The sequence below is a fragment of the Scleropages formosus genome, chromosome 9 (assembly GCF_900964775.1).
Source record: "Scleropages formosus chromosome 9, fSclFor1.1, whole genome shotgun sequence".
Taxonomy (NCBI): Eukaryota; Metazoa; Chordata; class Actinopteri; order Osteoglossiformes; family Osteoglossidae; genus Scleropages; species Scleropages formosus.
In genome coordinates this window covers 25,508,811-25,522,270 of record NC_041814.1, presented here as the reverse complement: position 1 = coordinate 25,522,270, position 13,460 = coordinate 25,508,811, and the positions used below count along the sequence as shown (strand labels likewise).

General features: G+C 41.2%; 1 protein-coding gene across 2 annotated transcripts in view; it reads left to right on the top strand.

Moving 5' to 3' along the window:
- Nucleotides 1-13,460, top strand: part of rab2a (RAB2A, member RAS oncogene family) — a 29,048-nt gene that overhangs the window by 4,368 nt on the left and 11,220 nt on the right. The window contains exons 1-2 of one of the 2 annotated variants that reach the window (XM_018744315.2): nucleotides 3,371-3,590; nucleotides 11,738-11,809. In XM_018744315.2, coding sequence (XP_018599831.1) covers nucleotides 3,545-3,590; nucleotides 11,738-11,809 — 118 coding nt within the window. In that variant the 5' untranslated portion in view covers nucleotides 3,371-3,544. Of the gene's footprint in view, nucleotides 1-3,370; nucleotides 3,591-11,737; nucleotides 11,810-13,460 lie in introns of those variants that run through there. The other variant, XM_018744316.2, reaches the window with a different exon arrangement.

Sequence of the window (13,460 nt, the reverse complement as noted above, 5' to 3'; positions counted from 1 at the left end):
CACCTGGAGCTGGTGTAACCATAAGAGAGCTGCGACCGCCAGGTGAGAGGAGATCACACACCGGACCTGATCTCCCGCAACTCGTTACCGACCGCCTCGGACCGGGTCTCTAGAACCAGACGGAAATGCCCCGCAGACGCAGAGATTCCCTAACCCTCCTTCACTCCATTCTGAAATAAACTAGGAGCAGATTAAGTAGATTAATCTCCGCTGAAACACATTTAATTAGGCTGTTCCAGTTCAAAGTCCCACTTCACCTAAAATAGAAACCATGGTGAAACAATTGGTGTAAAAATGATAACTTGGCCTTTGCTATTAGAAAATCCCCCAAGAGTATTAACAGTTTAGTATATTTTTACATTGGACTACTTTCATTTTATTTTTCAGTAGTTTAATAAAAATGTAATGTATATGGCCAAAATGATTACTATTACTATAATTATTTATAGTAATTGTTTATATTTATAGTAATTATACTTTATTATTAATACATTTATTCATTATTAATTTATAATTATTACTCTATACTGTGTGGCAGAGTTTTTACAATACACTATTATATGATGCCTCTCTTCCAAAAAAATTCAAAATTGTATGTTACAGTAATGTTCATTTTGTGTTTTCATGGACAGGTATAAATAAGAAATACTGAATTAAGTAAATGTGTATGGATATGTCACTGCATAATGTTTCGCAGTTTGCCGCCTTGTACAACAGGTGATTTTCTACTACATCATTACCTCAAATCGCATATACATAACACAGCAGGAGAATATTTACACACTTGCTTAGATTTTGTTAGTTTTTCATATTTACTAATACTAATAAGTGTGTTTATATTCTTTATTTTTAAGGGTACTGGATGTTTTGGATGTAAAGCCTTGCGGATTAATTTATTGTACCTGTGGCCATTGCCAAATGACAGTCATTGAACCGTAAACAATGGTGTGTGGTAAATTCAAAGAAAATATAAATAACAGTTAAATAAATTAATTAAGTAACAAATAATACAGACGTAAATATTAAAGTTGTCTTACATGATTAATAGTCTTGCCAACTTCACTGCAGGGTTTAATAATGTATTATACTATTTTAAATAACTTCAGATTACTCATAAATGTATACATAGATATTAAAAAGTTTTTTTGTTGTTGAATATTTTTGTAGTTTTCCTGTAAGAAATGTTACTTTTTTCCACCTCAAGTTTCAAGTTTATTGTCATAAGTACAAGTACCATGAAATTCTTCTTGAATGCTTCTCCACAGACTACGGACAAAAACAATAGAAATACTGCACAAAACAAAACAATGACAATGAGTAATGCTAATAACAATAACAATAAATAACAGTAGACAGCCAGAAAACTCAGAACATGAGAATGAGAATGGTTAAAGTGACAGTGTAATCTACCAATGTGCTTGGAAGGAGCAGTCCAACTTTAGTTACTAAAGGTGGCACATTGGTGAGTGTTGTATACTCTTACAGCAGTGGGGTTGAAGTGGAGAAAAGCTTCAGCTGCTGTCATCCTTCGATAGCTCAGTTGGTAGTGCAGCGGCCTGTAGTGGGGTGAACATCGCCATTCTTAGGTTGCTAGGTTGAATCTGGCTCGAAGGACTACGTGGGCTTTGGGGGGCACAGCGAGTAGTGCTGCTATCTTACAGTGCGTGAGTGGTATGAGAAAATGGGGACTCGATCCCCATTCAGTCTGTGTGGAGTTTGCATTTTCGCCCCATGTCTGCATGAGTTTCCTCCAAGCGCTCTGGTTTCCTCCCACTCTCCAAAGACATGCTGTTGAGGTTCCCCCATACTGTGGGAGTGACATAATGTGTTCCACTGATGTATGGATGAGTGACCCAGTGTAAGTCTTTGGGTGCTCTGGTTTCCTCCCACAGTCCAAAGACATGCTGTTCAGGTTCCCCGTAGTGTGTGAGTGTGTTCCACTGATGTATGGATGAGTGACCCACTGTAAGTAGTGTATCTAGCAGTGTAAGTCACCATGGTGAATAAGGTGTGTGAACTGTCGCTTTGGAGAAAAGCGTCTGCTAAGTGAATAAATGTAAACGTATAAGCTGTTCCTGTACCTAGCAGTGCGGGTTCGAATAGACCTGAACCACTTTCCAGACGGCGGAAAAGAGAAAAGTGCCCGTGTGGGGTGACTGATCTTTCATGATGCGCATCGCCTTCCTGAGGCAGCGTGTGGTGCAGCGTGTGGTGTAGGTGTCCTGGATTGCTGGTAGCTGTGTGCCCATGATTTCCTGAGCTGTTTTGACCACCTCCTGACAACTTATGTGTTCTGTAATAAAGTAAACGAGTAAAAATATCGAAAAAATACTGCCATTTCACGAGGTAGAACTCCTCCACAAGCCTCGACAGCGTCCTCTAGTGTCGGCTGCTCCTGTGTACAACACAGTGACAAACTCGAGAAATAACGTCCAATGAACCAAATATACTCTTTTCAAAACTATGGACTCTGTGTATGTTCAGTTCTGTAGCACTTCCAGCGACTTCCACGTTGACCCCGTGTTAAAGGATCCTTGTTTCTCCAGTCGTGTTCAAGTAAAGAAGCACTTTGTAGGATTTATTAGCATTTAGCGACAATCTCAAATTCTTGAGATTTATGTCACACTTAGCGCATGTTTAACATTTCCAAGCAAGAGTATTATATATTTACAGAAAGCTAACATTAACTCCAATAATACCTACCCTTCAAAGTGACTTGGGCTGGTGGCAAAGTGGCTATTATGTTCATTTTTGTATGCAGAGAAGTTTGAGTTACTGGACATAATTTGTGACTTGAAACCACAACTTTCCTTTAAATTTTAAAGTACCACTCTCTCTGCTCCCTTGAATCATTCACTTATCCCAGTAAAAATACGCTGCTGAATAATGTAATACTGTATATTTTGATTATTATTGTTATTAACCGAGAATGAAATTGCAGTTACATATTAAATAATATACTATTAACAAAAACTGACATGCAAAAAAAGTAAACTTAGTTTACGCTGCTGGTTGTGGGCCTGTATCTTTCGAAGAAAAACGCTTCAGTAATAAATAATAATAGACCGGCATAACAGAAACTGTGTTACCTATTTTTCTAAAAGTGAAAAGCAGTCAACGTCTGCCAATGAATGATCAAATACCGGTTAAAATGCTTCTTTTACCTCACTGTACCTGCCTCCGAGAGCTTTTTTTACATTTCTGTTGAATTTTGTCGCGCTTCTCGAACTCCGATTGGTCTTCAATCGCCGCGGTTGTGTTTCCCGCCGTTCGACTGGTCTCGAGCGGCTCTTCCGATCAGCAGAGTCTAACCACGTGGAACATACGGGTTCTTCGGAGACGCCTGAACCAAGCAGTGCGTGTTGCGTCGTACGTGCGTGCGTGCTGCGTGCGTGGCGGAGGCGGAACGCGTTACGTCGGCAGCCGGGGTTGCGAGCTGTTTTTGCTCTTTTGCGTCGCAGAGAAAGAGACTGGCCGAGCGTTGATAATAGAAGAACGAATCCGAGGAGGCGAAGACCGGTGCAGACACGGCATTAAGGCTGCCATGGCGTACGCGTACCTCTTCAAATACATCATCATCGGGGACACGGGTGAGCGATGGGTGCGAGCGCTCAGAAAAGGAGATGATGATGATGTTTCTTATTTCCGCAGTGTTGGAGTCCGTGACGTGGTAGGGAGAGCCAGGGTGGGAGCGCTGCTTTATACTAATAATGGTCCGTGTGAGGAATTAGCACCACACGCTCACATGCTGTTTGACAGCAGCTCAGGTGTCCCGGTGCACTGTCCCGCCACAGGGGGGTTTATCGCCGGCTGTTCGGACCTGGGCACAAAAACACGGTTTGAAAAATATGGCTTCCAGAAAACGGAGCAGCTATGGTAACACGACACAGGCCTTCGCCACAGAAAAACACGGCGAGCCCAATCAATGTGAACACTTGCTGGAGAGATGCCCTGTACGAAAATGGCGACGTGGAGAAATCTGTCATCTGTGTCATCTGCAGCGATTTGCTCCCGTTTGCCCCCTCAGAAATGGCTCAGAGGAGCTCAGTGTTCAGGCCCACACTGGCTGCGCTCGCCGAGTTCCCAGTAAAACGTAGCACCGCGAATCCCGTCCCCGTTGGGAAGTAATAACCGCCGCTTAGACTGCTGAGAGCGGCGGCGGGAAACGGCCCGTCTCGCGCTTCCCCGTGTCTGTCAACGGCGGGAAGCGCGCGCGTGCATGCTCGCCTCGTGCCGTCCATCGCCACAGCCTTAAATATTATATTTCACTGACGATGAACTTGACATAACCTCGCAGTGTATTAAGAACCTTATTTGCTGTTTTCATAATGCACCGAGTTTCATTCACCTGTCAAAGTCTGTTTTTTTTTTTTTTGGTTATTTTTCAGCTTGTCAGGTTTCACCTCTTCAGGTCTTATTTTGTGTTCCTGTGAGTTCATAAACTGCAGTCAAATCCTACATTTTTAGAGGAACACAGACTGATGAAGCAGTTCCTGTCACATTTTTTTCTCTCAAGTGTCTTGGTTTGGACGGTAGACTTTTCATCAATGTTTTGCTGCCACTATGAAGAAAAACTTAATAGTTAAAAATGACAAAATGGCTCCAGCCAGTAGGCAGATCAATAATCTAAACGGGAATGTAACTGTACCTGGCCTCTAAAAGTAATGTAACAGCCTGCCAGAGTTGTTAAGCATTTGCAAAGAGATGCCAGGGTTCTTATTTCATCCTTCAATTCAGATTATTCATTGAAATGCAAGTTTTTTTTTTTTTTTTTTTGTGGAAAGCAGACAGGAGTCCTCTGAGTCACTGTACAAGTGTGGGAATGCGAGATGTTCCTTTCCACCATGATGAGGAAGGCCGGAGAGCATCACTAGGCCATCCCTCCCCCAGCTCTTGTGGACCATCTACCTCAATGGCATGAAGATCTGTCCAGAAGGACTGTTCTTAGAGTTTGTGCATCGTGTCCCATGCTCCCATCCTTCGTACGGGTTACTGCAGCCTGTACCACACTCTCCACTTTTGGGATTGGGACCCATTTCTGAATTCAGGGGCTTTACTGTCCTATTCATTTGAAGAAGTGCATTCAGCATCCTTTCTGAATGTCAAAGAGTTCTGCTGGAAGCATCTCTAGGGTCAACTAATGAATGCACTGCTTTTCTGCATTTATGAATGGGAATCGGGAGGAACGAGGCTCTCCCAAATGACCCAGTATGAGACTATAGTCCACTTGAAAACAATGACTGTTTCCAGCTCTTAGTTTTTAGAGATGCTTAGTTGCTCTTTGGCTTTCATTGTCTGCTTTGGAGATAGAATCTAGTTTTTCCCCTTGTTTTACATTAATGCCTCTCAGAGGTGGTCTTCTTATGCCTTCCACCCTTCCTTGGGCATTTTTTTTCCCAACTTTATTTCATATGATAAGAATAACAGTTAAAACCCTCCAAAATTCTGCATCATTAACACATGATCACATCCAAACATTTCACCATAAAAATATTTCTCATCGTAAACATGACAGAGCTTATTCACTCATCTGAACATTATCTCATTTTACTAATAGGAGTGGTAAACATGGGAGTTCAAAAACAAGTATAAATATCTACCATGACAAGAAAACCTGGGACTCTAAAACCCTTAACCACTAAAAGTGTTTTAAGAAAAACAGCAAAAAAAAAAAAAAAAAAACATCAGTGTGTTACACCCACAAAAAAAGTACCCAAGCGCCCATGTCAGATTTCTAATAGCCCACCAACAAGGGTTCTCCAGGCGTCCCTAAGAGCTGAGATGTCATGAAGTGTACTTCTTGGCGTTTCTGTAGCTGGCAAGGTTTTTACGGTGTGGGGTAGCTAGCCCCACGCCTAACCCTCCTCCTTTCTCAGCCGGGCTTGGGACTGTCCGTGGCGGAGTTGCCTCTCAGAGGCATTATGGGAAAAGATGGCCTGTTCCGTCGTTTTTAGGGACCTGCAGTACGCTGGGTGAGAGAATGTTTATTTTCTGGACGCTGAACAATACAGTCAGATTGGTGACAAACCACAGTAACTCAGCACGGGGCTGGCATTCTGTCCTTGGGGGTGTACCATCATGTCATACCGCTTAAGCCATCACGATTTTCACATCATGCCTTATATGCCATTGACACTGAATAAAGATTTTAATTGTCGGAAATGATGAATGGAGAGGTTTTTGCCTGCCGAGTTAGACAGTGTGATGAGCCAGACACCTTTGGTGGACTGGTAATCAATTCCAATCTGTGGAAAAAAATATATGCCATACACACTGTCTGGAATTCTGTAATGATTTCTTTGTATTGTGTTTAAAAAGAGCATTTTGAAATTGTTGTAGGGTGGCATGGTGGTGCAGCAGGTAGGATGGCTGTTGTACAGCTCCCGAGTCATGGGTTTGAATTTGGCTCAGTCTGTCTGGCATTTGTGCAGTTTCTCTGGGTCCTCTGGTTTCCTTCCACAGTTCAAAGACATTTTCCAGGTGCACTGGGAAATCCAAGTTGCTCTTAGTTTTTTTTTTTTTTTTTTTTTTCGCACAGAGCAGAGAAGAGCCTTCTGTGACTCACTATATGTGGACAGGACTGTAAGACAGGCTTTAGAGAGTGCTGGGGTGTGTGTGGGTGTGATTGTAGTGGACCGTTTAGTTCAGTTCAGAGTGTACCCTGCCTCACACCCTACATTTCTGGGATAGGTTCCAGACCACAGCAACCCTGAATTGGACAAGTAGTTACCGTATAATGGATGAAGGGAAATTATTGTACTACTGTTAACGTACTTTGGCAAAGAAGAGAAGCAACAGATCCAGTAGGGACAAAAACATTTTTATATTTCTGGCATGCAGGCTAAGCACCAGTGTAGATAGTAATAAACCTTTGCTTCTTTATCATGTGTTACTATAAAACTTCAATATTTTTGCTGTCTGTCCTGTTTAATGAGTTACAAAAAATAAATCAGATAATCTGTTTAGACTTGTAAGCTAATAACTTTATCACAGGAGTTGCAGCTATTTAACCAACAATTTTTATTTGCATTTCATCACAAAAAATGTGCAGGGTGTTTAATGAATTTACAGGCTAATGTTACTGTTTTAATCGTCAGCTCTTGTCATATCTTCATGAGTCTGCAGCTGTTCTGTTGAATCTCATAATGTTAAATGTTAAAAATGTATATAATGTTTAGGATGTGACAGAAATGGCCTGAAATCAAACTGTTTTCTGTTTACAGATGTCTGTGGTATTTTTTCTCCAATTCAAAATATGTATTTAATCACATTTAAGAAGTATTTATTTGTTGTACAACCTAAACCCCAGATAATTTGATTTTAATATATTTCTGTTTTATAAATGACCATCAGTACACGCGTTCGCTCTTTAAATCATAGTGATTGCGGTGTGAATTAGATGCCAGCTGGGGGATTTTCTTTCCCTGGCAAACTGTAGGCTAATTTTGGTTTCAAATCGGAATCACAAGCTCTGACGCTGTGTTTTTGCACTCCCAGAATGCTGACATCGGAGTGTTCACTCTTTTTGCTTGGATTTAGGAAGGTCGAAAGTGATATAAGTGCTGTATGAAAACAGAAAACCAATGGAGGTGAAGAATCCCAAACTCCAGAGAACCAACTGGGCAGCCCGAGAGGAGATGCTGTGGAACACGTCTGCCTCTTTCATAATTTAACAGTGAAACATGGCATCGGGCGCTGCTGACAGAACATGGGGAGCTGTGCTGTGGTGTGTTGGTGTGCCCTGCTGCAGCTGGCTTTGGCCCCCGATTGCAACATGGAATAAATACCCACCATGTGGGTTGTTGCTCAACCATGCTAACCCTCATGTGACCCTCCCCCCCCCGAAACACAATCCCATCCATCCTTCTGGAACATCCTGCTTGCCCCGATTGCCACCTTGGAGCTGTTTTCTGCTGAGCACAGCGTGCTATAAAATCCATGATGCTAATGAAGTTTCGTAGAAGGAGTTGAAAAATCGTTAATTTCTCATTCTTAGACGTCGATGTGGCAGGTTGACTAATAAGGAAACAACTAATTTGTTTGAGAAAGCCGCTTAAAGGAGAATGAGGGTCTGTTGTCAGGTAACAGAAGGAAACGGAAGGATCTGTTGAACACGTTGAGTGACTCCATATCTGCTGAGATGGGAATCGTTCAAGACACGTCGACCTTGCAGGACGTCGTCTCCCTCTTCACAGCCTGTCAAATTTGTAGTCCTGTGTGAAAAGGCGAGTCCGAAAAGCACATCATTCTCTGCTTCTTGCGTTGAGTATTTTGGCCTGCCATCATTTCACCAGATGACTTACACTGGGATTCGCTCTGTACCTGAGGCCTGTACAGGGCACGTTACATGTGTTTCTGAGATATCTGTCCTGCCACCTTATAGCCGCTCCTTGTGTACCAGATACATCTCTTCTTTAACTTGCTGTAACTAGTTGGTGACCTAGTCTGTCGGTGAATATTTGGGTGTGGCTGGGTGTCTGTTTACCCTCAAATTGTGTTTAAAATGGTGCTTCAAACAGGTCCTTTATGCATCCTGGTCTTATGTTGTATACAAGTTAGATGTTACAATACTGTATGGCCTCCCCTGTGTTAGGAGGCACACGTTTTTTTACAGACTCATTTTGGCCTTTTTTTTTTTACGAGAAGGGATTTGATTCGTCAGTAATCCACGTCTTAATGTTTTCTTTTTTGTTCAACCCCATAGTTTCAAGTGTATTTACATATAAACTCGTACTCATGTTTAATGAGGTAACACTAAGATTTGTTATTGGTGGTTATTGTTCCCTTTTGTCCATTCTGTTGCAGAACTCAGTGCTGATTAGATAAAGTATTGGTTTTACAAATGTTCCATCAGATTTCTGTATTTGTACTTGGATTTTATTATTATATAAATTATAAGGACTCTATTATTTTGAGTAAAATACATTTACTAATATGTATGGGACTAATAATAAGGTATCTGGATTAGAAAACAGATTCATAATAATTAGTAAAATCAGCATGTTTTCCGTCTCATTTCTGTATGGGAGGATAACGAGTTTTATGCGGCTTTGATTGGTGTCAGTTTCACTGTGGTGACATTTTTGAGGTGACATAAGGGTGAGACTCTGCCACATTGTTTGTGGTGACACAACTTCATTCATACAGAAATATGTGAAGAACATTGGTCCTGCTTAGCAACGCCTGTTGCTCTTGGAAACTGAGATGTCTTCAGCCGTTATGGCAGTAGCAGATAAAGGAGTTGTGACAATTTTGTTCTGTTCTTTGGTGTTTCTCTTATTTAAAAAGCCTCATGTTGCAAGCTAGTGTAGCAAATATACAGTATCACCGTTTAGTTTCTCAAGATCATAAGGACTACATTGAAATCTGCTGCTTCATCTTGGAGGGCAGACTACTCTTTGGATCATCCTGTAAATAAAATCTGATGATTTATGCCACATAGCTTTTGTTGCAGCTTGCATATCTTAACATGACTCACCAAAATATGCCTTTCTTTGACAGGACATTTGCAAAAATGAGTTTGTGTCTTGACCATCACTGCAACAGCTGCCCTAGTGGTCCTGTAGTGCACATGTGGGCTTGTGTCTCCAGGTCAGTTTAGCTGTAGACCCAAGTGCTCAGTTCTGTTAGTTATCATTTTTATGAATAAATCAATGACCACTAACTCTGCTGAAGTTTTGTTCTTGTAAAGATCCCCCCCCCCCCCCCCCCTTTCAATGGCATATACTCCCTCTGTCATATTTCAGCTTCTTATAAGTTGGCAAAAAGTCAAATTCCTTAGCTTTCCTATGAATTAGTGAAAGTCATTTAAGGAGATCTGCTTATCATTGATCACTGTGTGTCCAGTAGAGAGTTACCATGGTGCAGAGTCTATGCTGGAAGCAGAGCATGTGAGGCGGGGTAAATCCTGGATGGGACACCAGTTCATCACATGGCAGTCTCACACACACACTGGGTAATTTACAGTCACCAGTTCATCTGAAACACATTTTTTTTTTTTGGCTGTGGGAGGAAAGTACAGCACCCAGAAAACACAAGTGGACACAGAGAATATCAACACCGCACAAACTGAGCTGATTTCAAACTCTCACATGAACGCACAGCCCAGTAGCTGAGGGACCTGCCCGCCTTACCTGTTGTGGCACCGTGCTGCTTGATTCACAGGAGCAGAATAAGTTCCAAGTTAATGTAACTTACTTAAGTAATTTAGTGGACACAAAATGTTGTTTTTCTAACAAACTCCTCTCCCCCCAAAAAAAAAAAAAGGTATTTGGGTGCGAACAAGAAATCTGTTTCCAGTCCATATATGGCATTGTTGCATGTATTACATAACGTGAAATACTTCCAGGTTGCTTTCAGGCAATAAATTGGCCAAATTGTCAGCATCTTTAGATAAACTCATTGTGTAAGGAATGGAATGGCAATTATGATAGGTATGTTAGTGGTGAATCCTAAGGATGTGCATCACAGCTGAGCGGATGTGTTGGACGAGGTCTGGTACTGGGACCTGGAGGTGGGTTGTGTTGAAGAAGCCTTGTCACCTGCCTGCTTTGTACCTGCGGAAATGTAACACTGGATGTGGTCGTTTACAGCGATGGGGGAAAATCCTAAATGCTGTCACAATGGGTGATTGTAGCAACGGCAGTGCTTTACTGTGTGCGCAGCGGTCTGACTAATGTGTACGTCAGGTAAACACGGACACTCCCAGTAACCGTAAGCGGAGACACCAGAGTTGGTCGTGAACAGCGTTCACAGATATGAACAGATGGATTTATAGCCCCGTTACAGCGTTTCGCCCACGCATATGTACATTCCAGGTGGGTTTTATGTGTAGAGGCCTGTGTTTTTTAATTTTAATATGCGGTTCAGATGGCGCCTGCTATGTGGCTTCTCATTATATGATCCGTGGCAGATAACTTGCTCAATGTTTTGTGGCCGTGTCTTTCTACGTGCTTTATCGCCATCCAGTGTCACCAGACTTGCAGAGGTTGTATTTGTGTCAAAAAAAGTTTGAATTTGTTTTATTTTTAAAATTGTCTGTCATTAATAAGAGTATAAAAGTTGTTTTTGAGGGCAGTCCTGGTGTTTACAGTACAGTACTGTATTTGTACCTTGCATAATGTATTTGCAGCATTGTACAGAAATTTGCTCAAATACAGATACTTGCTTATTACATCAGTAAAATAGCTAATACATTTTAAGGCTAATAAAGTAAGGCTTAGATAAGTAGAGAAAGCTAAGTGTGAACTGTAGCTGCTAAAGTGTTCTATCCCAGGTTTTCCCCGTCCACGAATCTCCGTCAATTCGCTCTCTATCCATGAGCACCACGTAGCATGGCTTTATGAAGGGGAGCTCAGCTTTTTATATCTTTTTGATTTATTCATCCCAGATTTCTTTAAAAGTTCGCCCCAATGAACCTAAGGCATTGTGTGGGAGGAAGGGGGAGCACCTCGTACACCTTGTGCACGTCGTCCAGCGAACAAAAGTTTGTTCAAGTGTTTCTGATTTCATTGAATTTTGGAGAAACTTGGTGGCCAATGGGGTTTTTATTAAATATTCAGTGTAATTAATATTAATTTAAATTGGAGTTCTATACATCTTGGTCATCTTTGTACTCCTGTATTTTTGCTATTTTATTTATTTTTTGTTTTTTGCACTAGTTTGCCATGACAACTGTCTGCTACTATAAAGTATAATACAAAGCAGTGCTAATGAATATTTTTTTGCTTTTTTTCAGGAGTGGGAAAATCCTGTTTATTATTACAGTTCACAGATAAGCGCTTTCAACCAGTGCATGACCTCACCATCGGTAAGATGCTGATTTGTTCTTTCTTTTTTTTTTTTGTATTTTCTGCCTTTTATTGAATTGTTGTCCTAGTTCTGAATTCAATAAAAATCATATCTTAACCAGTTCTTGAGGTTTAATGTTCAGTTCAGATTAATATGATTTTAGTAAAGGACCTTTCTCCAGATGCTCCCTCAGGGTGCAAGACACTATAAATCCAGACAGCATGAAACAATTAATATGAGTAATGTCTATGAAGACGCGGTGGCGTGGCGGGTTAGCTAGTGCCCGCTGTGTGGTGGGTCTGAGGTTCGAGCCTTGCTTGGGGTGCCTTCTGACTGATTGGCAACCCATCCGGGGTGTGTCCCCCTCCCCTTTCGGCCTTGTGCCCGGTGTTGCCGGCTCAGGCTCCGGCTCGCCACGACCCCGCTCAGGACAGGCGGTTTTCGACCATGACGTGACTATGAAGACACACAAGTGTGCCATCTGTTTCATGAGTACTGACTTATAATAGCACCAGTTTTTTTTTAATGCACATCTGTCAGATTTATGAAGTCACATGCCTTCAGTCAAAAAGATGTAACCACTTTTTGGGGGAAAAAATAATTGTAATGATTTATTTGTAGTAAGCATGAAACTGGTGTGGAGTTTGTAAAACAAGGCATAGATGTGGTGTGAAAATGGTGTCAGTTGCCAGGATATTTCCATTTATTATGGCTTGAAGTTAAATGCCAGTTTTAAGACCTCTTTCAAGTATTGCAATGCTCAAATAGGTCTTGTCATATTCTATCAGTTTGGTCATGAGAGATGCGTCTGAAAAAGCTCTAGAGGTGATGTTTTGTTGAAGTAAAGACTGCTGACATTCTGATTTGTAGGGATTCTAACTGGTTTGATGTGGTAAACTGCCTCGGTAAGATATAAATGTCTTAAATGCATTATAAGCAACATGCTGCCTTATGAGATTATACCAGCAGACTTTGTTTACTGGTGACTCTGCAGTGTCAGCTGGCTCAGCATCTTTCGGAGGGACTAAGTGTGAACTGTTTGGTTTTGGATGACATCCTTATTCACGACTACCGACTAACAGGCTCTTTAGATCAGATATATTTATGACATCGTGTACATTGGCTCACGAGCTTACAAGTACAATTGGGCCTAGAAGTCAGTTTGTCAATCAATTTATTAAATCCAAAGTCACTTGTACCACAAAGTGACAATCAATGAAAGTGTAATAATACAAATTCCCGTTTATTTGCTGGATAGATTCTATTAAACCCTGCTTTAATAAATAAAAATGCTCTGTATGGATAATTTTATTGTTATTGAGTTGAAGCTAGCTTAAAATTAAATATAACTTAAAATGACTGAAAATAAGAAAGTCATCTCGACAGCCATCTCCACGACAATCCCCAGCACATCATTTATTGACTTGTTATTGAACAAACACCCAGGAACACCAGACATGAGCGGTAGACACTGTGAAAGTGAGTTGAATTAAGGTGGCTCAGCATCGCTGTCCTGTTTTTTTTTTTTTTTTTTTAACCATCTGTCAGCTGCCAGTGTAAATACGGGGTTTGTTCATTCTGCAACAAACAACTGAAAAAAGATAACAAAGACAATGCCAGAAACCCATGTATTTCTGAACTTGTATATACATAAGGTTAATCTCTGATCC